This window comes from Phyllobates terribilis, unplaced genomic scaffold (assembly GCF_046119375.1).
Source record: "Phyllobates terribilis strain yellow unplaced genomic scaffold, ASM4611937v1 Scaffold_13__5_contigs__length_258822181, whole genome shotgun sequence".
NCBI lineage: Eukaryota > Metazoa > Chordata > Amphibia > Anura > Dendrobatidae > Phyllobates > Phyllobates terribilis.
Genome location: NW_027362773.1, coordinates 93,727,689 through 93,753,292, shown reverse-complemented (window position 1 = coordinate 93,753,292; position 25,604 = coordinate 93,727,689). Strand labels below are relative to the sequence as shown.

Below are 25,604 nucleotides of genomic sequence, written 5' to 3'. Positions count from 1 at the left end.
CACAAACCCCTGTTTCCTATTTGCATGTTCCCACACATTACATCTACAGTCACATCCAGGCTGCCTCCCTCAACCCAGCAAGTCCTCCCCTTTTAGGCATTCCCTCTCCTACTCCCCCTCCGGATCACATTACACCAGTGTAAGCAGGATGCGCATGCTAGTGTCACCCATTCCCAGGGCAACCTCCATCATAAGGTGCGTCATACGTCAAACATCACATGACCCTGATGTAATTCTGACTCCGCCCCCTGCATGATGCGCGCTTCCCCAGGTCACATGCCCATAACCACGGCGCCATTGTACACACGGCGCTCCGGCAAGAGGCTTGGCTTCAGGCACCGCGTCCCCGTTCATGTCCCTTAAAGAAATAACCATGGATACCTAAGCTCCTGCAATGGTTGCACATAAGGAAACAGACATAGCAAATCAGAAGAACTATACTACATTTCTAATTGGAGCTATTTGCTAATATTATTATTACTCCTACATATTGGGATAGGATCTTGGTGATGGGAATACTGCTTTAACTTACCCTCTTACTCTTATTTTTATAAGCAGCCACATTTTACTCTCTCACCCACATGTACCACCTTACTGCTGCCTCCATTGATCTGGGCAGCCCTTTTTTATCTCTGTGTTTATCTGTTTGACAACACAATATATTATTGAACCAAGTTGTGACAATCACGTTTTACTGTTTGCCGCTGCTCTCATTACCTGAGTTACCTCTTTAGGTCTTTCCATATATTGTATATATCGTGTATATGTTTATATTGTTTAAATGTTTTTACTTTCGGTATGTTCATTTTTTTCTCCTCCCTCCCCAGAGCAACTCTGTGAACAAGACCCGGGACCAGGTGGAAACGTGATGTTGCATTGATGCCCTGTTATGCTTGTTCTGAGCTTATATCTACCTGCATGCCATTTTTGAAATGAAATAAATTGCATTCATAACAAGAATGTGGGGTGAATACACCTGACTAGATTGCTATTAGTATCAGACCTCTCCCGTTATGACTTTGCAAAATAAAGAGAAAGTAAAAGGAGTGACAGGAATGTCCTGGCGGCTGGAGTAAGTACAGCTGAGAGTGGAGCGCAGGCAGCCCCCAGGATGGCACACACACAGACCACAGACCTGGGACCTGTACTTATAATCCTGAGCCTCCTCCATTCAGGAAGCGGTGAGTCTTGTCTTTGTTTTTCTACCAAGAGACCATTTTTAAGATTGTTGTAACAATGGTAGGGAGTAGCCCTGTAGGAGCAGCCATTATGGATTTAGCTTGTGCTCAGGCATCTTAATCCTCCTGAAGTATGTAAACTTCTCTCGTGTGTTTCTCAAGTTCAGCAGCCCGTCAGGAAGAATATAACCTCTTGTTGGGCATTTAGGGAACAACTTCCGAGATGCCCCCTTTTTTTTTTACTGCAGCACTTCGGAAGAAGAATGCAGCGCTCTGCACTGTAAGAAAATGATTTTTTTTCTCCTTTTCTTAACTCTTTAGTTACTCCTATAACTTGTCTTTAAAAAAAAAGAAAGGTGTGACTCTTGTAAGGGTATGTGCACACGATCCGGATAGGCAGCGCTTTGGAACGCAGCATACTTTGTTCTGCGTCCAAAGCGCTGCTTTCTATGAACGTAGGTGAATCCACATGTGTTCATTGAAGCATGCAGACTCACCGCATTCAATATATTGTAGTGATCTGATTTCTCTTGCGGAGACTTGTGACTCCGCAAGAGAAATTGGCATGCTGCGGTCTGGAAAGACGCACTGCATGTCTGTGTCCGCGGGTGCTCAGAGACGCATAGTGGACATGGGATTTCTACAAATCCCATCCACTATGCTGTAACATCTGGACGCTGCAGGTTTGACGCTGCATAATCACGCAGCGTCAAACCCGCAGCGGCTCCTGATCGTCTGCACATACACTACACAAACCCTAATGCCACGAGTAGGTAAAAAACAAAAGGCTCGAAAGGTGGGAGGCATTAAGGTATTTGATAAGCACGGTAAAGGTCATAGTCTGAACAGACAGAACACAAAAACTGACATCTGAATAGAGAGTTACTCTGGTTCCAATTCATTTCCTAAATAATTAAAGTTGCAACTTTGCAATTTACATTACCTCTTATTAACTCTGATCTCAAGAATGGAATGATTTTTAATCCTCCTGTGTACTGCTTGATGCCTAGGTTACCAACCACCACTGCAGTGGACGGTTATGTAGGTGACTAGCCCAGAGGAAGATGGGGGATATCTCAGTACCCGGGCCTTTAGCCTGGCCTTTAGGGATGTCGCGGTGGTCGGCTCCCGGGCCCGTACCCTGGGCCTCTCTTTAAAAAGGGGTTGATATTTGTTAAGTTTAGCAAAGAGTTCGTGACGCCACCTGTGGCTTCTGGTGAGGATCACCAGCGCTGCGCAGTCCACTGAGGCTGATGATAAGGCAGCACGATGGTATAGCTCCCCACAGGTGGAGCTGGGCCTCAGGGCAGTATGGAAACGGGGATGCAGGACAAAGAGACTCCGCCGGGCCAGAGCAAGAACAGGGACGGACACGATAGTCACTTCAGTACCTTTTACTGGTGGGATTTCAGGCACTCCCCGGAGCACTGTAGGGTGAAGGGTGTATGTCCGGATCCTCCCCAATGAGCGGGTTTTGGGCCTCCTGTTTCTGGCTTCTGCGTAGTAAGTTTCTGACCTGCCTGGAGCTAGGCCTAACTTTGTCTCTGTCATGCGCTGGCTGACCTTGTGGTAGGGCCTATGTGTCTCCTGGCTCTGGTACGTATCAGCACTTTAGCGATCCTGGGACCTGTAGTTCTCCAGGGATTCCGGTTTATCTTACTGGGTCGTGGAGATCCCAGCAAGCTTCGGACCCGGTGTCCGGTAACTTCTTCTTAGGGGTGAGCTAGTTAAGCTCCTCTGCCCCCTATGTACTAACTCTCTACTCCTTCGCCTTCGGCCTACTCGAGCCCTCAATAGGCCACTCACACAAACGGCAGCGTGCCGCGGTACACCGATCTTATGGTTCCGGCACACCTACAGCTCACCTCACTGAGCTACACCGAGTCTTGATCTGGATAAGCTCCACTGCAGGGTAGGATGCAGGAGCTGGCACAGGCTTTTGTCCTCTGAGGTAACACGTCTCAGACTGCACTGGACTCACTGCTAAGCCAGAATCGACTAACTGCAACTCACACAGACTGTAGTCTCAAGACTAACGGCTGCCTGGCTCTACCTTCCCTTATATATCTCCCTAAGGAGCTCCCTCTGGTGGTCTGAGGTGGAAGGTGGAGATGTGTGAATGGTTATGGGGGCCTCTTGTGGAGGAATCCTTCAATACACCCTACTGGGTCTGTGATGCCAAGCACAGCTGGGCTTCACATAGGCAATGAGTGTGTGTGGATTGCACTGTCAGTCTTCCTGAACACAAGGAAGCTGTGAGTATGAGGAGTACGCTCCTGAAGAACAGCCCTTTAAGAGAGGAAAGAGGGGAAAAAAAGAGCAATTTTGCTTTTTTTTTTCTATGACCAGGTTCTGACAGATGTATGAATAATTGAATCTATAATTATCAACAACATGTTCTACCCCCCCCCCTAAAAAAAAGATGATTTTTTGTCGGCATGGTGTTTTTTACTTTAACAAAAAAGATAATACACTTGATTAATTTTCCTATCTTTTTAATAGGTCCAATTAAAACAATTGACATACTGGTAGTGTCAGTGTGTCCATTTTTTTAACCCCTTCACTACAGAAGACAGAGCTGAGCCCACACCATATTTGACATGCCACCTGTAATACACAGCTGGCATCTGTCTGTAACTACAGCGGCTGGAGCTTGCTACAATCGCTGTAGTATAATCAATTAAATGTCACTCTCCATGTCTGTCAGTGGCATTTAAATGGCCTGTGTGTGCGGTCACTAGATTTCACCAGCTCACCACGATGCAATCACGGGTTTGTCACGGCGGCCAGAGGCGTCCTGAAGGCCCCCGTCACCGCCATCATAGTCCCCCTGTAAAGCCCAGCCTGTGAGTAGACTTCATACGAGAATGTGCGACGCCCTCCCTGGGCTGTTGGGAGTTACTTGGAGCTGGGTCAGCATAGGGGTTGTGAGGAATGCAATCGTGGCCTCAACCTGTTCCGTGCCCAGGGCTGTCACATAAAAATAATGGGCTTTCAAGGATGAGTGGTATTTCGACTACGCCACCTGTGGTTTCCGGTGATGGACACCAGCGCTGCAACAGTCCACTGAGGCTGGTATTATGGGCAGGTAAGATGGGACGGCTCCCCACAGGCGGAGCAGGCCTCAGGGCAGTGTGAGAAGGAATGGTGGGTGCAGTGCCGCGCAGGAAATAACAGGCTGAGGCGGTGTGTGAAGTCATCCGGGTCTTTACTCACTTTAGATGAACTTTCAGCCGCAAAGCTTCTGTCTGCTACACACGGCGTACTGCGGCCACCGGGAAGGGGGTCCAGCACTTCCCAGGTAGATCAGGAGCACCTGTCGAGACCCCTCTGGTGTGTGTTCCTCTCCTTGGTAAGTTCTCCCACTAAGTCTTCTCCTGACTGTGTGTGGTACGAACGTGGCGTAAGGCCGGGTCCCGCTGGATGAACGCAGTTTAAGAGATACAGGTGGCGACTCCGCTCCGTCCGTATCCTCCTGGGATACACTAAGCCTCCGGGCTTTTCTGACTGAGACGTGAAGTAACAAAGTCAGATGTTGGGGGCCGGTTACCCCTCTTGCAGCAGGAATCCCTCTGGCCAGGCCAGAGTAAAGAATACAGGTGGCGACTCCGCTCCGTCCGTATCCCCCTGGGATCCTTTTGCCTGTGGAGCCTATCTCCTCTGCTCCCCTCCAGGGCCTTGTTAAGACAGGACCTTGACCAGGTAGAGACAGTGGTTAACTCTGACCCACTCCTCGTCTCAAGGCCAGAGTACGAGGACCGCGAATCTTCTGCCAGCTACAGCCTCTTGTTGGACCCTGACAGAAGACCCTCAATCAAAGACCTTGAACCTAAGATGGCCGTAGATTAAATATGAATCAATAAGTGTTTCCTAAAAGTGTGTCCTCCACCCTCACCCACTGCATGGTTCCCCCCATCTTTGGTTCCCCCCATCTCCTCTATCCCGAGCCGGGGCAGCACCCTAGTGCATTTAGGCCCCCTACAGGACAGGAGTGGTGTAGTGTTGAGTGGTGAAGTGAGGTCCTGAGAGATGCTCCATCCTTACCTGGAAGAGGAGATACCACACCTCAATCTGAGGTGCAGTACCCCTGTGGCGACTGAACCCTCAGGGGCGCCACAAATGTCTTTCACTGTAGATTGCAGTAATATAGTCTATAGTACAAGCAATCCAATGATCACAGATTCAAGTCCTATAAGGGAGCTAAAAATTAAAGTAAAACATAAAACAAAATTAAAAAAATATATAAAAAAAAGTAAAGTCACCCAACTTTTCCTCCATTAACAATAAAAAATAAGATATATAAAAAAACATATTTGGTATAACTGCCTTTGAAAAAGTCAGATCTATCAAAATATGAAATTAATTAACTCGATCAGAAAACACCGAATTGACAAAAAAAACAAAACAGCAGAATTGTGTTTGTTTGGTTGATACAACAGCGCAATAGAATTCAATAGGAAACTAAACCATTTTTGGGTAGAAATGTGATTGTGTCAGTAAAAGCCTCAGCTTGGACAGAAAAACAAGTATGCTCGTCTGAATGTAATTTATGTCTTCAATTTTATGTTTTTTATGCCGGACCTGGGGAGGGTAGCAAAAATACAGATTGATTTTTTTTTTTTTTTACAACAAACTGAGATGGCAGGCAAAAGTTTTCTGAAAGGGGACAGCTGATCTACGGCACGCCTCCCGCTGTCGGGGGCCTAAAGGGAGTGCAAAGATGGCAAAACTATAAGCCAATTTGCAAACGGGTAGCCCAAATCTAACAATAAGGTATATAAAAAAGTATGTGATGTTTTAGTATGTTGTTAGTAAATAATCATCGTCTTTCCAGGTAAATTAGAAATCAACACGACTGACTCCCTTATGGAGGTCCTGATGGGTCATAATGTGACCATTCCTTGCCACTTGTCTGGCTACAAATCTTCACTTCTGGATCTTTCTATGGTTTCTGTGCTCTGGACTCTGAATACATTGAAAGAAGAAAAACTTGTGTATATGTTTAGCGGTGGACGTCATACCCCAGAAAGACCCGGGTCACATATACCAGACAGTGGAGTTCAGGGAGGAGATGCCAGCCTGCACCTACCCAACCTTCAGTTCAGCGATGAAGGAGAATACACCTGTTCTGTTATCGTCACTCCTGATAAAGCAACAAGTAAAGTCACTCTGCAGATATCAGGTAAGTGCTGAGATCAGAGACACAGCAGAGGTCAGGGCTCATAGAGTAGACAGTATAATCAGTATAATACATCTGTGTATGTAAGGAGTGGACCCCAAAGGAAGGCCTTGTGCGTACAGATCTGTGTGCACAATTCTTTTTAAACCCCTTTGTTCCCACAATGAGCTTTTGGTGAGTTTTTTTGATGTTGCTGATTTTCTGCATCCATTAAGTAAAATAGGTTACTTGCATATTTTCAAAAATATGCAGCGTGAAAACTCATCGTGGGGACCTAGGCTTAAAGGGGTTTTCCCACGAACAAAAGTTGATTTTAATCAATAGATCTTGGAATAATAATAATATCCACAATTGAATGTATTTAAATATAATGTCCCTGTGCTGAGATAATCTTATAAATGTTCCCCTGCTGTGTACTGTGTAAAGGCTGTGTCTCACCATACAGGGACATGGTCTGATCATACCACAGCTCCTGGGCAGGGGAGGAAGCAAAAGAATATACAGACAAGACAGCAGGGGATCGCAGATAATTCTTTCATTAAAGTAAAACATTGTTTAAAAACAGGCAGTGAGATGTTTTATCTCACAGAGAGAATCAGCTGTGATCCTGTGCTGTGCTGTCTGTATACTCTTTTGCTTCCTACCCTGCCCAGGAGATGTGGTATGATCAGACCATGTTCCTGTACGGTCAGACACATCCATTACACAGTACACAGCAGGGGCACATTTATAAGATTATCTCAGCACAGGAACATTTTATTTAAACACATCCAATTGTGAAAGTTATTATTATTCCAAGATCTATTGATTAAAATTAACTTTTGTTCATGGGAAAACTCCTTGAAGGCTATGTGCCCACGATGCAGAAATGAAGCAGAAAATTTCTGCAGCATTTCTGCATCTCCCTGGCAGAAAAAACGCATGCAGATTGTGCATGCGTTTTTCCTGCAGAATACATGCGGATCCACATGCGGGTTCACATGCGTTTCCGCATGCAGATTGACAAGCGCTTTCCAGGCGATAGCATCACTTGGAAAGTGCTTGACAACTAGGTCACACTATATAAATCCATGCAAACAGCATGGATTAATACAGTGTGAACCGTAAAAATAAAATAAAATAAAGCTATACTTACCCCCGATGCCCCGGCGTGGCTGCAGCGCTGCTTCCAGGCTTGTTCCTGGCTGCCGGCATATCGCGAGACAGAGCGGTGAAGGGCCTGCGGTCACATGACTGTGACGTCACTGAAGGTCCTTCAGCGATGTCGGCATGCAGAGAAGCCTTCGGAAAGGTGAGTATAAACTTTATTTATTATTTTATTCTTTTCTTACAGGTACAATGGTACCCAGGTCTGGATGAGAATCTTCTCTCCTCCAGAACTGGGTACCATCCGCACATAGAAACGCATAGAAGCCGCTTGTCAAATGTACAGACGCGCATTCTATGCGTCTCAATGCAAGTCAATGGCGGCCATTCCGCTGCGCTTCCGCAAAATTAAATTACATGCTGCGGATTTTTGTACGCAGCATAAACGCTGCGGAAAAATCCGCAGCATGTGCATAGAACATGCGGAATCCCCTTGGGGACCATGGGGTGCAGATTACCTAGCGTTTCACAAGCGTTTACGCTGCGGAAATTCCGCAGCATAAACGCTTGAAAAACGCTAAGTGGGCACACAGCCTAAATATCATATGTAGTTTTTATGCATTATGAGCATGTGTAAATTTCCGCCCCATGACAAGAACAAATCTTGCATAACGATCTCACGAATACTTCATAATGATCTCACGGATACTGCCTACTTGACTCACAAAGACTCATCTGGAGTCTAACCCTAATATAAGTAAAATAAGCATAATTAAACTCAATTAAGTTTTATAAAACATAAGCCCCCATTCACTTTAAAAAAAAATCATTAAAAATTATTTTTTTTATTTAATCATCTATTTTTTTATGTAATCAGCATATCTCATAGAATAAAGAATAGAATATTACAGAGAGTATTTCATTAATAAAAAAAAGTCTAGTATGTTTGATCTTTTTTATAAAGCCCTAAACAATAATGTAAAGGCCCATAATACCACAAAATCCGAAAGAAAGGGAAAAAGGACCATTTACACATAATAAACAATTTTATTGAACAGATATTTACTGTAACACCATTAAAACATAGCGAAAATGTCAATACAAAGAAAAAAAATAGAAAACTGACAAGAGTGTGTGTAGCACCCCGAGGGCTCGGCTGCAACAGGGGTATTGCACCTCAAACCAGAGGTGTGATATTCTACTCCCGGGTAAGGATGGAGTGTGGACCAGGACTCGGTAGGCTGCATGCACCACGCACACCCCATTTCCGAGGGACAGTTCAACGGTGCTCCCACGAGACAGGAGTGCAGGCACGACAGAATCTGTCCCTGGCTGGAGAGGGGCGGGGGAAAGTACACCCAGCTGCCCTGAGGCAATACTCCTCCCGTGGGGAGTTATCCCATACTGGGCTGCGCATATAACATCAGCCTCAGTGGTCTGCAGCGCAGCGGCGGTCCCCACTGACCGCAATCCACGGGTGACGTAGTCGGACTATTATCTCACTAATAAGACTGCCACTGAATTGACCACCCTGGGCACGGACCGGGTCAGCGCCACGGAGACTACAACCCCCAGCGATCCGGCTCCGGGTATCCCCTGCACAGCACAGGCCCAGGGGGCGCGTCATGTGCACCCAGGGTTATATTATATGGCTACCAGCAAGAGATTACTCTAAAAATCTGCATGCAGGAAAATGGTGTTTATTTGGGGATTTATTATCTCTTATCAAGTGCTTCATGTAAGATGAATACCAGATAGACACCTCCAATGTTAGGCTATGTGCCTACGATGCAGAAATGCTCCGGATTTTTCCTGAGCGTTTCTGCATCTCCCTGGCAGAAAAAACACATGCGGATTGTACATGCGGATTGTACATGTGGATTGTACATGCGGATTGTACATGCGGATTGTACATGCGTTTTCCTGCCAGGGACATTCGGATGTGAAGCGTTCTTCACTTGCATTTCCGCATGCGAGTTGTCAAGCGCTTTCCAAGCGATTTTAGCATCATTTGGAAAGTGCTTGACAACTTGGTCACACTATATAAATCCATGCAAACGGCATGGATTTATATAGTGTGACCCCAAAGAATGTTAAAAAATAAAAAAATAAATATATACTTACCTTCTGATGACCCCCGGTGTCCTTGTTTTCCTTGTCTCTGTTTGCCAGCAGCTCGCGGTAGATTTAAGGACCTGCCGACGTCAGTGGTCGCATGACCCGTCACATGACTAAATGACGTCAGCGCAGGTCCTTCAGTCCACCGCGAGCTGCCGGAAAGACGAGACAAGGACTCCTGGGGCCATCCGAAGGTAAGTATATATTTATTTTTTGTTTTATTCTTTTTTTTACAGGTTCTATGGTACCCGGGTCCGGAGGAGAGTCTCCTGTCCTCCACACCCGGGTACCATCCGCACATTGAAACGCATGGATTCTGCATGTGCTTATCTAGTGAAGCGGAATGCACGCGTTCCAATACAAGTCAATGGTGGCGAAAACGCCACACTTCCGCAAAATAATTGGTAGTGCTGCGTATTTTTCCGCAATGATAATCCGCAGCGGAAATTTCCGCAGCATGTGCACAGCACATGCGGGGTATCATTGGGGAACCTGGCAGGCCTTCTACCAAGCGTTTTTTAAGCATTTCTGCAGCGGAATTGCCTCTGCGGAAACGCTTAAAAAACGCATTGTGGGCACACAGCCTTATAGCAAAATTTGGGTGTTACAAGGGCTACATATGATATTAAATAAAGTGCATCATGGGCATACAAAAATAGTAGTGCAATCACACATTGGGCCTACTGTAGGTGAAGAAACAAAATATTGCTGATGTTGATAGTCCGCCAAGTATCATGAGGTGATTGCCTTAAGCGGTTGTTTTCTCTTAAAAACTGCTTACTGCTAAATTTATTCCCAAATAGAAAAACAACCACATTCATTATACCAGCAACAACAAAAAAATGCATAAAGGGATGACAGGTAGGAAGATACATTGTTGAAATAGTACACAAAATGTATTGCAAAACTGCATTCCCAGAATGCTATACTGGAATTTCTGGGGCGGCTGAGGGCTGGTCTTATTAGGCTGGGAAGGGGCTAATATCCATGGCCTTTCCCAGCCTATTAATATGAATATAGAGGGAAATAGAACCAGGAAAGTCAGCTCACCATATGACTGCAACACCTAGTTCCACTTCAGTTAATCGCCTCGAGCCGTCCTAGTCTGTTACGTAAATATCATGAATTGCAGAAACAGAAGAAAATCCTCAAGCAAAATAAATATATAAAAATAGAAATGCTTAACTAATCCAAGTAGGTAGTTTAAAACATGAAGAGCACCATCGGAAACACAGACCTGGTCTGTGTTTCTTTTTGGTTTCCGATGGTGCTCTTCATGTTTTAAACTACCTACTTGGATTATTAAAGCATTTCTTTTTTTTTTTCGCTGGAGGATTTTCTTCTTTTTCTGCAATTCAGCCTATTAATATCAGCCCACAGCTGTCTATTTTGCCTTAGCTAGTTATTAAAAATAGGGGGGACATACATTTTTTTAGGGTCCCCCCATTTTAAATAACCAGCAAAGGCTAAGCAGACAGCTGTGGGCTGATATGAATAGGCTGGGAAGCTCCATGGATATAGGCCCCTTCCCCTTGGCTGGTCATTAAAAATAGGGGGGACTCCACATAATAAAAAAAAAAAACTATTTGTTTATTTGACATTGTCAGGCTGGGTCACGTGCCATTATTTGGCATGGCTGTGATGGGGCCAGAAGTGCCCACATCCTTGAAGCTTGTTAATTGGCTGTGCCGCCTTTCAACAAGCTTTATTAGGCTGCCGAACCCAAACAGTAACACATACGTACAGTAAGAAGTCCGAGTTCAGGGGTTTGGTACTTAACTGTTCGGGTTCGCTCATCCCTACTTATAAGACCATGCAAAATAACACAAGGAAAAAACAATGTACAAATCAAGGCACAAAAATATATTATACTTATATTCTCATCTGGAATCAATGCAATTATTTGGTATAACTCAACTAAACATGCAACACCAGGTTCATAAACTATTACGTTTTTAGGAAACATGAATATTAAACCACAATCTCTTTATTAGAAAATAATTAAAAACAATTAAAACATACACATTTAAATGAAGTGCATCCATGAAGGCAAGGATATTAAGACATGCATGAAAATAATTACATTTCACCAGAGATACCTAGTATAAATTTAGGAATGTATCCCTCTGGCGACTTGAGTAAATGCAGGTTACACTGCCTTATCTCTATATGACTGAATGACACCCTGCAGTCAATATGATCCTAACCAGTTAATATATTAGATTAAGGAAAAAGTGCGAAGTGCAAAACATGTGCTATTAGAATTCCTATAGAAACAGGTTAGGTGTCAGTGTTGATACCAAGATCTAAAGAAAACAGGGCTCAATAAATTATCCTAATCATTCTGGACAGATAAATACCTTCAAACTTAAGGTTGATGCCCATGTGCTGTCTACCTCGCTACCCCAACGCACGTTTCGTCCATATAGTCATCAAGCCCCCTTAAATTACTAATATAAAATTATTTAACCTATGTGGTAAACACCAAAAAGAAGTAAAAATCTAAACCCTAAAGTTTTCTATTTTTGGTCTCCGCACCTCCACAAAAAAATGTGTTAAAAAGTGATAAAAAAAACATTATACGCAGCCCAAGAAGATACCATTTAAAGGGGTTGTCTGAGAAATGCCATCGGTACTGTATCTTCACCGGTCACCTGGCATCAACATCCGGCTGGGCGTATCAGTGGACGCAGCCTTCACGTTTTGTCTGATCTGGAAGAACAATTTCTATTCCTGTTTAACTTTTATAGCAGTGGACGAGCCCATTAAAAACCACAGCTCGGCAGTGAAAAATGGAAATTAGCCCAGACTTTAAAGAGGTTAAATACATATAATCACCACATGCCTTGTCCAAAACACAATATGGCATCCAAAAATTTTTTTTTTTTAAGTGAGCCTAACGAGTTGCACAGTTGTTTATGAATATTTTCTTGTTACTTCTGCTCCTCTCTCAGTTTTCCTTTTTCTTCAGCTAAGCCGACATGTTCAGTAAGTGACTCCAGACTAGAGATGAATCCAAATGCTGACAGATCGGTGACGTGTTATGTGAACGGCTTCCATCCAGAAGCTGTGAAAATACAATGGGTGAAGACCAGTCAAGCTTCATCCAGCCAATCTGAACTGAATAGCCGAACCTGCACCACTGTCCCAGTCCTGAGCCAAGATGGCACGTACAATGTGACCAGTGTGCTGTCTGTGAAGCCGATGAGCACGGAGGAGGACGGGGATGTATATTCCTGTGGAATTACCCACAGATCACTGAGAGACGTGCTTACTTGTAATGTTACTCTCTCAGTGCAACCTGAAGAAGGTACAGTGTATAAATTCTGTCTAATCTGCTACATATCAGTGTTCATGTTATAGCTGACTGGTGAATATGGCGCTCAGTGTGTTGGTATTGTACAGTCATGGGAGTACAAATCACATAAATCCATACACTTACGCCACGTTCACACGATCAGTATTTGGTCAGTATTTTACATCAGTATTTGTAAGCCAAAATCAGAAGTGGAAAAATCAGATGAAAAGTATTATAGAAACACGTCACCACTAGTGATGAGCGAGCACTAAAATGCTCGGGTGCTCGAAGCTCGGGTCGAGCACATTGGAATACTCGGGTGCTCGACCCGAGCAACGAGCCCAATGTAAGTCTATGGGAAACTCGAGCATTTTTCTGGCGGTCCCCCCCGGCGGTCTGCAGAAGGTCAAAAATTGCCCAAGTCGATGGGAACAGTGCTCAATTAAATGTCAGGCAGGCAGAATATATAGGCAGACAGGCAGGCAGGGTATATAGGAGGGTGCATGAAAAACATAGCAGGGCACTTGGAACACACTAGTGCCCTCCGATTTTCATGCACCCGTCTCTTTAAAAAAGCCGGCCGGCAATTCATCAGCTGCATACACTGGTACCCAACAATTTAGAACAGAAAGAATAGAGCATCACACATAGATTAGATAGATAGAAACATGTCAGTCACATATATAAGAAGTACAGTGACAGTGTTGGTTACTGTACTTGTCATTTAGTGTTAAAATAAAGGATTTATTAAAAAAAAAAATTGGCGTGGGGTTCCCCGTAATTTTAGTCTCTAGCGGAGGTTAAGCAGACGGCTGGGGCAGATGTTTGAAGCCTGGGAAGGGGGTAATACCCACGGAGCTTCCCAGGCTACTAATATCAGCCCCCAGCTGAATACCTAGCCTTTACTAGCTATTAAAATGGGGGACCCCAAAAAAAAATGACGTGAGGTCCCCCCTATTTTAATAGCTAGCAAAGGCTAGGCAGACAGCTGGGGGCTGATATTAATAGCCCAGGAAGGGTGCCATGAATATTGGCCCCCTCCCAGGCTAGAAACACCAGCCATCAGCCACCCCAGAAATGGCGCATCCATAGGATGCGCCAATTCTGGCACTTAGCCTTGCTCTTCCCACTGCCCTGTAGCGGTGGCAGTGGGGTAATAGGGTTGGGGTTGATGTCAGCTTATAATGCCAGCTGACATCAAGCCCAGGTTAGTAATGGAGAGGCGTCTATAAGACACCCCCATTACTAACCCCATAGTCAAAGTTAAAAAAAAAACACTTTAAACACCCAGAATAAAGTCCTTTAATTGAAATAAAGACTCAATTCTTTAATGTTCTAAATTAAACCATACTTACCATCACGCCCATTCCAGCTGAAGCCAACGATCTCCTGCAATAAAAGTAAAATAATTAACCAACCTCATCCTTACCTTTCCATGGTTCCCAGGACGGCTTCAGCTCTGCTACATCGAGATGACAGGCTGGACCGCAGCAGAAAGAAGCCATCCAGCTTGCCATGCCACAGACACTGAGAAGCTCCTCAGTGAAGCTCCTCAGTGTCTGGCTGTGATGGCATCCAGATGAGCCGAGTTCATGTCCAATGAGCTCAGCTCACCTCATGCACGTCACTGACAGCGTGGGAGAATTCTCCTGCGCATGCGGTGCCGGCAAATGACGTCACTGCTTGAGCAGGAGAATTCTCCCACGCTGGGAAGGTATTGAGATGGCAGGCTGGATGGTAGCAGAACACTGACATCCAGCATGCCATCCTTCAGGGACACTGAGGAGCGCAGGCATGCTTGTGCTCTGCAGTGTCTCTGAAGGATGACAAGCTGGATGGGTCCCCCATTTTAATAGCTAGTAAAGGCTAGGTATTCAGCTGGGGGCTGATATTAGTAGCCTGGGAAGCTCAGTGGGTATTACCCCCTTCCCAGGCTTCAAACATCTGCCCCAGCTGTCTGCTTAACCTCCTCTAGAGACTAAAATTACGGGGAACCCCACGCCAATTTTTTTTTTAATAAATCCTTTATTTTAACACTAAATGACAAGTACAGTAACCAACACTGTCACTGTACGTATTATATATGTGACTGACATGTTTCTATCTATCTAATCTATGTGTGATGCTCTATTTTTTCGGTTCTAAATTGTCAGGTACCGGTGTATGCCACTGATGAATTGCCGGCTTTTCATGTTTCACTGTGAGCACTGTTCCCATCGATTTGGGCAATCACTGTAATGCCACAACCACCATGGCTGTGACATTACAGTGAGTGGCAGACAATCCCTGCATGATTGGTGCTCTAAATAGCGCCAAACATGCAGGACGGGGACCCGAGCTCCCACCCAAGTATCTTTAAAGTACTCGGCGAGCTCCTAGCATCTCGAGCAGTGAGATGCTCGGACGAGTACCGAGCAGTGGCGAGCATGCTCGCTCATCACTAGTCACCACTTCTGCATTTTTTCACCCACTCCTGGTTTTGGCTTACAAATACTGATGTAGAATACTGACCAAATACTGAATATGTGAACGTGGCCTTGCTCACAATCAGACACAAAAAAGTAGTAACGGATAACAACTGGCCATGGCTATCTTTTTTAGAGTTCACTCACATCTGTGTATAAATACTCCGAGCGCAATTCGATAAAAAAATCAGTTTGCCCTTGAATCAGTGTTATTCAGTGAGGCAGTGCAGATCTGCATATTTTCTCTCAGCTACTGTATATTCGGCATGAGAAAAAAATCACAGCATGCAGCGATTTTACTCTTAAATTGGACAGTGTGAGAAAAAAATTGCATGCCATATAGACCGTCAGTATGGCATCTGATTTTTAAGGATACATTACAATTCTGTAGCATAGCAAACTGTAAATTGTCCTGTACGGCAGAGGTCCCCAACCGCCGGTCCGCGGACCAGGACCGGGCCATTGGGGTTTTTCAGCCGGTCCGCGGCGCCGCTGACAGCTAGCTCCGCGGCCCTGCGCCTGGTCAGAGCTCGCTCTGTGTGGATTTATAATGTTTTCTGCCATAGCCGTGACAGCTCGCAGCTCCCGGCAGAGAACATTATGCAGGACGGGGTGGGGCGTCGGGCGGGTCTTAGTGACGCGGCCCTCCTGCACAGCATGGTGTGTTCCTGACGGGGTGGGGCGGCAGGCTCTCCTCACTGACACGCCCCCGGCAGAACATGTTATGTGGGGCGTGCTGGGGCAGCAGACTGGCTTCAGTGACGCGGCTCCCGGTACCGGTGTTCAGTGTGTAGCGCTGCTAAGCAGCAGCGCTGTATACACTGACGCTCAATGTACAATGCTGCTACTTAGCAGCGCTGTACACCGAGGTCCCGCCAGCATCCTCCCCATACAGCTCCACCCCTCCATAACCCCACCCCCATATGACCAAAGCCCTGCCCCCACCCCCACCGGGCCATGGAAAACTGGTCTTGCTTAAAGCCGGTCCCTGGTGCAAAAAAGGTTGGGGACCTCTGCTGTACGGGATTAATAGCTGCAGAGTTAAAAAAAAACGGATTGCACACAGACAACACACGGATGACAAGTGAGAAAAAAATGGTCCCACTCTCCTGGATGAGAATGGACCGATTATTTATACGCAGGTGCCCTTAAGATTGAAAGTGCAGCACCTAGAAGAAAAAGTCATGGAATTATAAAAATCACAGGATGGAGACAATACTGATCTGCAGATTATAAGAAAATGGAAACAACATTTCAAAACATCTGGATTTATTCAGTCTGGAGTATGAGCGTCACATGCAGAAATCCCCATACTTAGGTTCTGCTATGCTGAATGCACTTGGGCAAATCCTCAAGATCCTCTGCTGGCAGCTCTTGTGTAATGACCAACCAATGACGTCAATAGGAGACAGGTCCGGAAACGCTGCAGCCATGGGAGCAGATTTAGGCCAAGCAGACGGCACCAGCAACATTCGGCCTGGGGTTGTCATGTTGAAAAACAGCTCCTAAGACACTTCCAAGAAACAGCTTTTCCTTCTAGGTGTTGAAATTTTAATGTTGTGTAGTGTATTAATTTATCCTCTGTCCATTTCACAAATCCAGTAACCCACCTACCATTGGGCGCCCGGGCACTGACATCCAGAGGCCTGCAGAAGGCCCTCGTCGCTGCCATTTTGGTACTCCTGTTAAGCCTGAGACAGGAGACCATAATTTCTACTTTATATTTCAATAGTACAAGTATTATTTCTGAATGTAGAACAAGCAATCGAAACGAAAATGCCGTGAAATATTTTTAAAAATAAGTTGAAAAAAATATTTGAAAAAAAATAAAATTATCTTTTGAATCACCCCCTCCCCTTTCCTTATTTAAAAAAAAGTCATTATTGCTGCATCCAGGAAAGGCAAATCTATCAAAATATTAAATTATTTAACCCTTAATGTAAATGCTGTAAAGTAAAAAAAAATACCAGTCTGATATAGCCGTAATTATACTTATCTGGACAATCAGAGTGCCAGGTCATTTTTATTGCACAATGACCACAAAAAAAAAAACCAAAAAAATACAATGGTGAAATTTTTTTTTTTAACAATTTCACCTCACTTGGAATTTTTTCCGTCGTTCATTACATTATATGGTAAAGTGAATGGTGTCATTCAAAACTACAACTTGTCCCGCGAAAAAAAAAAAGATCCTTTGCACGGCTGTGGGGATGGAAAAATGAAAAAGTTATAGCTCTGGGGTAAAGGGGAGGAAAATTGCAGAAAAGAAAATTGTCTGTGTTAATCGAATGTAAATGTGAACTGTGCCGATTTATTTTACTATAACTTTACAGATAAGAAAACTAATATAATAATTGGGACTGTGCTCGGGATTTTTCTAACACTGATGACAGCGTCTGCAGTCTTCATTTATATACTTTTTTATAAGACAGGTAAGCACTTTATATATTAAGTTTATTATTGGTAGTGACAAGGCTGGAGCCGACCATTCCTGGCATATCAGTGTGATCACCCTCTGATGCTGCCCACTTATTCACAAAACTAAAAAAGGTTTTTTTTATGCATAAAATTGGGGATAACTTACTTTTTGCTGGGGGACCGACTGCTAGGATCTCTCTGCAGATCCCTGTCTTGAATGCATCGGCGATGTGCATGCTCGGCCTCCACTCCATTTATTGTCTATGGGAGTGCAGTAAAAAGCTGAGCACAGTGCCCCAGCTATTAGACAATGAATTGAGCAAAGGTCCAGCATGCAAACCTCCGATCCATCCAAGTTGAGGCTTTGCAGAACCCCATTTTTAGGATCGATGTTGATCTGATCACTACGTCATCCCCTATCCTATGAAAAAGGCTATAACTTATGATCTAGGGAATAACCCCTTTAATTCTCTCCTTTTTGCACTCTTTGTTGCAGTTGCTTCATTCAGAATTAATTTCTGGTATCTGCAGTGCATCATTTGTGTATAATATTTATAGGCGGTCAGTTATGTATCCCATTGTAATAAATTGCACATACTCTGTTTTTTTATTTCTTACAGCACCACCTGAGGTTTTGGACTTTATTGGACCTGAACTGATCAATATGAAAATGACAACGCTGGCGTGCCCAATAGTACATTTCAGACCAAAATATATTAAAGTCTCTTTATATTTAAGAAAAAATGAAGAGAAGACTTTCATAGAATCTTGGGACTCGAAAACGATACAAAGCGAGCGGAATACTCCATTATTAATGAATCGTTCCGAACTGACATTGAAATGTTTTATAACACCCGCTAAGAATGGTGTTTTCAGCTGTATCTGCTCTATCAGTTTAACACCCAACGTAAAGGAACATAACGGAGTTGTACTTATAATGGAAGTGGAACATAAAACTCTAAAATCTCCGGCCTGTAAAGAGCTGATGCTGGCTGTAAAAGGTAGGAACGATTTGTCTGCTGAACACTGGTATGTCAGCATTTATGTCATGCCTCGTGCCTATATCAGAGGCATACGTTGAGGGGTCTTCTGATTTTTATTAGATCAAGGTTACGCCCACATACCTCCCCATGGTGAGCTCATATGGGGGCTAGTCGTGGGATGTGCTAGGTCTTTTAGAATTTTATAAGATCCCTAACTTTCAGGACATCTTCTCCCCTGGAGGTCCCAGGCGGGAGATAGCATAGTCATGTTTCCTATCACGATTTTACCTGTCATGGGTTTACTGCGACAGAGAGGAGCCAGAAGACCACAGCGTCTGATTCCTCCCACTCCTGCACTCATTAGAAGCCTTTCGCCTTCATATTAAATGGCGCAGGTTTCTTTTAGCAGTGCAGGGGTTAATCTGCTCAGTTGTGAGCTCCTGGAAGCTTACCTTCATTTAGGCTCTCAGCTGTTCACTGTTAACCGCTCCCCGCTCCTATATTCCTATATATTCTAGGCTTTGGCAGGCTGTCATTGCCAGAGATAGCTTATGCTGCACGGTTCTTGGAGAGTGGTGAAGAGTTGTTGTTGTTAGTGAAGGTGTTTGGCGGATTTAAGCTTAGACTGTTGTGTGGTTTAGATTGTGTGTTAATCCTATTCTTCTCCTATTGTGGTTTGTTCCCCTTCCTCCACTTCCCCTGTTAACCTCTGTTGTTTGTGTGCATATATTTGTATGATTGGAATTTTTCTTTAACCCTGTTTGTATTACCTTGTTAGTCTGGTTTGTGTACTGCCATACACTACTACTCCCCTCTTCCCTGGGTGGGGGAAGGGAACAGACTGAGGGCAGATTGACGAGCTCAGACAAGGTACGTGACCCCGGCATCTTCACTTTCAGAAGTAATCCGGGGAACAGGGCCAGCTAGGGCGCCCCTAGCATTAGGGACAGGGTAGGAGTCCCTGGCCCCGGGATACCCGACAACAGAGTCGTGACATTACCTTTCTGTAGAGACGAAATATGGCATGGATAGCATCATCCATCTCTCCGATATTAAGTTGGATGTCTTCAGCTGGCCTTATGGTGATGTGAGTGAATGTGTTATGTTCATCCCTTTGCTACAATGCTGAAAATATATCTCCCATAAACATCGGATCAATGCAAACCCCAATATTCATCACTGACCACTGGATCCAGAGCGTCCGAGACAATCCTTTGAACAGAGGAAGCTGATTCCTTTGAACCAAGGAAGCACCTGTACTTCTCCACCTCTGTGTATACGAATCCTAGACTTAGTGACTAGCTCTCTGCTGTAAATACCTGTTCATGGCAGGAGGTCCTACTTCAAGTGTCAACTCTTACTCACTTCCCCAGTTATAATTAATCCCATGTGTTCAATGTAAGGGTAATATGTTCCCTCTCCAGAGAGATGTCTGTATGGATTTTATAATTTTTTTTTTCCGTGTCGACACTTTATTTTTAAATATATATATATTGTACATGTGTGTGTATGTACAGTTGTGCTCAAAAGTTTACATACCCCGGCAGAATTTTTGCTTTCTTTTCCTTGTTTCAGAGAATATGAGTGATAACAAAAAAACTTTTTCTCCACTCATGGTTATTAGTTGGGTGAAGCCATTTATTGTCAAACTACTGTGTTTTCTCTTTTTAAATCTTAATGACAACCAAAAACATCCAAATGACCCCGATCAAAAGTTCACATACCCCAGTTCTTAATACCGTGTATTGCCCCCTCTAACATCAATGACAGCTTGAAGTCTTTTGTGGTAGTTGTGGATGAGTTTCTTTATTTTCTCAGATGGTAAAGCTGCCCATTCTTCTTGGCAAAAAGCCTCCAGTTCCTGTAAATTCCTGGGCTGTCTAGCATTAACTGCGCGCTTGAGATCTCCCCAGAGCGACTCGATGATATTGAGGTCAGGAGACTGAGATGGCCACTCCACAACCTTCACTTTGTTCTGCTGTAGCCAATGACAGGTCGACTTGGCCTCGTGTTTTGGATCATTGTCTTGTTGGAACGTCCAAGTACATCCCATGCACCGCTTCCGGGCTAATGAGTGCAAATTTGCCTCCAGTATTTGCTGATAACGTGCTGCATTCATCTTTCCTTCAACTTTTACCAAGTTTCCTGTGCCTTTGTAGCTCACACATCCCCAAACCATCAGCGATCCACCTCCGTGCTTTACAGTACCAATGGTGTTTCATCATAGGCCTTGTTGACCTCTCTCCAAATGTAACGTTTATGGTTATGACCAAAAAGTTAAATTTTGGTCTCATCACTCCAAATTACCTTGTTCCAGAAGTTTTGAGGCTTGACTCTGTGCTGTTTGGCGTATTGTAGGTGAGATACTTTGTGGCATTTGCACAGTAATGGCTTTCTTCTGGCGACTCGACCATGCAGCCCATTTTTCTTCAAGTGCCTCCTTATTGTGCATCTTGAAACAGCCACACTGATAGTTTTCAGAGAGTCCTGAATTTTAGCTGATGTTATTTGTGTGTTTTTCTTTGCATCGCGAACAATTTTCTTGGCAGTTGTGGCCGAAGATTTTGTTGGTCTACCTGACCGTGGTTTGGTTTTTACAGAGCCCTTGATTTTTCATTTGTTAATCACAGTTTGAACCCTGTTGACTGGCATTATCAATTCCTTGGATATCTTTTTGTATCCCTTTCCTGTATTATACAGTTCAACTACCTTTTCCCGTAGATCTGTTGACAATTCTTTTGCTTTCCTCATGACTCACAATCCAGAAACGTCAGTGACTGGATGAAAGATGCAAGAGTCTGTCTGGATCCCAGAAAATCACTCAGCTTTTATGCACACACACTGATTACAAGCAAACAGGTCACTGGTGAGGATGTTACCTTTAGTAGCCATTCAAACCCATTTGTGTCAAATTCTGAGCATATTATCAGGCCAAAATCACCAGGGTATGTGAACTTTTGACCAGGGTCATTTGGATGCTTTTGGTTGTCATTAAGATTTAAAAAGAGAAAACACAGTAGTTTGACAATAAATGGCTTCACCCAACCAATAACCATGAGTGGAGAAAAAGTTATTTTTTTATCATTCATATTCTCTGAAACAAGGCCAAGAAAGGAAAAATTCTGCCGGGATGTTTAAATTTTTGAGCACAACTGTAGATACACTCACTGCAGACAGTTTGAACTTTATATTTCTTTATTCTTTCCATCTGTAGCTCCACCTGTTTTGGACCCAATAGACGCCAACCAAGACTGTTACAACATGGGGGACCATTTGGTGCTAACGTGTAGAATTCACTCATTTTTTCCACAAAACATAAAAGTGATTTGGTACAAGGGGGAAGAACCTTTGCCATCGCCATGCAATAACCCTGAGGCAGATGGAAATGGATTTTTCTCTGTTACTGGCTGCATGAGCTGCACTGTTATAGAAGGAGACTTTGGAAAAATATTCAGGTGTAAAGTTGAACATCCGTGTGCAACGGACAGAGATGAAGGTGTTGCATGGACATTACAACGCAAGGTAAGGATATATGGCCACAGATGTCTGAGTACAGACTGTGATGTCCGGACCGGCCAGGGGTTTCCTGACCCGAGTTCAGCAGTCTCATATATATGCCAGTGAGGCTGCTGAGTTTGAGTCAACAGACTGGCGGTCTTTCCTGACATCATGGTCTGTACTCAGACTGAATGCGGCCTGGACAAGGCATATGGGTATAATAGAGGGAGTCCACTATAATGCTATATTGCAGGGATAGTGTCTCGCTTGTTGCAGCTTTTCCCAGAAAATTAATAATATGTTTGGTGCGTATTCCATGAGCTGGGTCAGTAGTGACCAGCTAATCTTTTGGCAAATTTGGGCTGTCATGTGCCTTCTAGTGAATATAAAGAATTCTACCCATGAAAAGTAATTTGCATGACTTGAATAGGAGGTGAGCCTCAATACCTGGGAACGACCACTACACATCGGGAACTATATACAGTATATAACTACTGACACCAGAAATTTGGTTGAAAAGGCCACAGTAACCATTGTATTAACCAAGAAATCAAATTACCAATGTTATCACTCAAGGACCGTCTGCTGCGACCCCCCCATTCCTTTTGTGAATGGAGCGTTAATGAGCATGTGCGACCACTGTTCCATTCACTGTCTATAGGAGTGGTGGTCGCACATGCTCATTAACGCTCCATTCACACAAGGGATTTGATCCCCTCATTCTTGAGATTGGAGGGGGTCTTATCAGCCATGCCCCACTGTGATCCTACATGCATCATTTTTCCTGTGGATTTGTGGTAAATAGAGATGAGATGTAGCGGCCACTTCAGTATTTCAGGAGCCCTGCAAACAACCTCCTACCTGACTGATGCCAGGCTCCTCTTCTGATTTGGAGTCCTGGCATAATGTCATCGCACGCATCACAGCTCACTGGGACCACAAATCAAAAGAGAAGCAAGGTAGTGCCCATCCGGCAGACATTTTTGTTCTTATATGCTCTTTTTTTATTCTTTCCTAGGTGATTGAGGAAAACAATCCACAAGCGATAGATGGAGTCAACTCTTCCCAAGGAGAAACATGAAATCGAATCTTTACTGAGATGAAAAGAATGAAAGTGCCGATATTTCCAGCATTATGTATTACTAAGAAATCTGTGCCGAAAACCTAAAAATCCTATTATACACTGCAGAGTATTTTTGGCTGCTGGGATGTTCCACTATATCAGGCAGAAGTTAGATATCAGTTCAGACTGTTTTTAAGGTATTTTGCCAATACTGTACTTAATTTTATCTTTGTATCAAAAATCCTGTGCTCATTATTTAAAAAAAATGTCTTTATAGAGATTGGTGCTCCAAATTCCCATCACAGAGTCAAATGCTATATTTCTCTCTACCTGCAGCCGCCACTAGGTGGAGCTCTCTTGTAAAGAGTTTCTATAGCTTCCATAGATGTGAGTAAGAAGTCATTAGGCAGCAAACCCTGAGGCTCCCCTTAGTGGTGGCTTCTGGCAGCCAGAATTGTATTTATTAGCCTGAAATTTAGAGCTCAATGTAGACTCAACCTCCACATTTTACCCTCCAGATTTTAGACAGGAGCATCTTTGATATCAATGTTTTATGCTCTTATTACCCCACTTATTCCAAATAATTATCAAGGACTGTAAAGATACTGTATATCTCACAGTGCTCTCTATATATTCATCTGTCTGTGAGCATGATACTGACCAATACAGAAGTCCCTCACGCTGCTCTGAGCCTGAAAGAGAATCTGTATAACTCCGGTGACATCCACTACACGTTTACATTGTGACCAAGATCCAGAAGGGAAAGTATATCTTGTGAACTTTTTATATTCAAGGTGTTTTTAAGCTATTTTTCTAATATTGATATTTACATATGGTTGCACACTTTACGTGTAATTAAATCCAAAAAGAGAAAATGCCAGGACCAAAATTCACACAGCAAGGTAATTTAGAAAGGTATACATTTTATTAAGTAATAAGAAACAAATAATACCATCATAAAAATCCAATATACAGATATGGTGATGCATACAATGATGAATGAGCCACTGAGGGATCCCTACAGTGTATAAATAATTAGTTAAAGTGACCAAGCGCTTATATAACTCAGGCTACATAGAAAGCATATCAAATGTGTATAGTAAATACATGTGTTCACAATATAAGTATATAGCCATCAACATGATTATAGGATAAATAATGAAGTGATATCCCTCCGTTTACCGACTATGAACAAACCACAAAGTAATGAAATCACTTGCTCACTCACCATGGACCCAATGCGCATTTCGCAGTAGCTTCATCAGGGGTAATTGGTGGGGGAACAAGCCCTCATTTATAAAGTGCATTGGACCAATCAGATATGTGCATTTAGGGCAGGTACAGTTGCTGCATAAGGAGAATGAATATGATCGACATACCGTGTGTGCTGCAGACGCCAGCACATGCACAATGAAGGTACCCCTCTAAAGTCACGCAGGTGCATAATGCATCCATCACGCCGATTGCGCATGCGCAGACAGTTACAGTGAACACGCATAGTGCTCACCTGACCGCCGCGTCATAGGGTCACCTGATACGGTCGTAGTAAGTCCATCACACCGATAACACACATGGTGCTCGCCCAATCATCTCATGCGCACATCACAGTGGTGAAGTGCATAGGGGAATAAATGAGGGATCTCGATCATATGATATTTCATTCTCATTATGATATTTACTGATCCGCAGGGCACATACATTATAAAACATATTATAATCATATCCATCTGACCATGAAATATACAGAAAAAGAATAAATCAGCAGTAAATAAGATATAAATATACATACAGAGAAAAATAGTACACGATTAACAAACATCTATCCAAGTATTTAATCTTTGTGTATGTTGTATACAACATCACATTGGGAAAGGAGGACAATTGACCACCATCCCAAGTGTCAGTGCACACTAGGATTTACACATCAAAGGCGCATAGAAATTTCACTTAAATGTATACAATGCAACATTTTTAAAGTATACATATTTAATTATGGCAAATAGATGCATAACAATCCTAAAAAATATAAAGATATTATAGGCATATGCCTATAATATAACTGTATAACTGATATAAAGTGCACAGTGCACAGTTAATATATTAACTATTGTAAGGCAGCGCTAGTCATCATGCTGGGGGACACTCGCTTCACCGGGTCAATTAAAGCACACATACAACACCTTTCTGGTATTTCACAATCCAGCAGTTTATTATTTATCGTAAACCGCTCATAACCGAGTCCATCTCAGTGGCTCGTCGACATATTACACATATAATGTCCAAGAGCCTTTCCAGTGACAGATATGTCCACTTGGCTC

At 43.6% G+C, this 25,604-nt stretch overlaps 1 gene segment (V, D, J or C); it reads left to right on the top strand.

The window, feature by feature from the left end:
* The first annotated feature begins 842 nt into the window (after positions 1–842).
* On the top strand, positions 843–23,971 carry LOC141173799 (immunoglobulin heavy constant mu-like). The segment is given in 7 exon segments: positions 843–1,181; positions 6,013–6,360; positions 12,533–12,871; positions 17,658–17,756; positions 18,363–18,743; positions 21,940–22,247; positions 23,242–23,971. Coding segments are annotated over 7 exon segments (1,608 nt in total).
* The last annotated feature ends 1,633 nt before the right edge of the window (positions 23,972–25,604 follow it).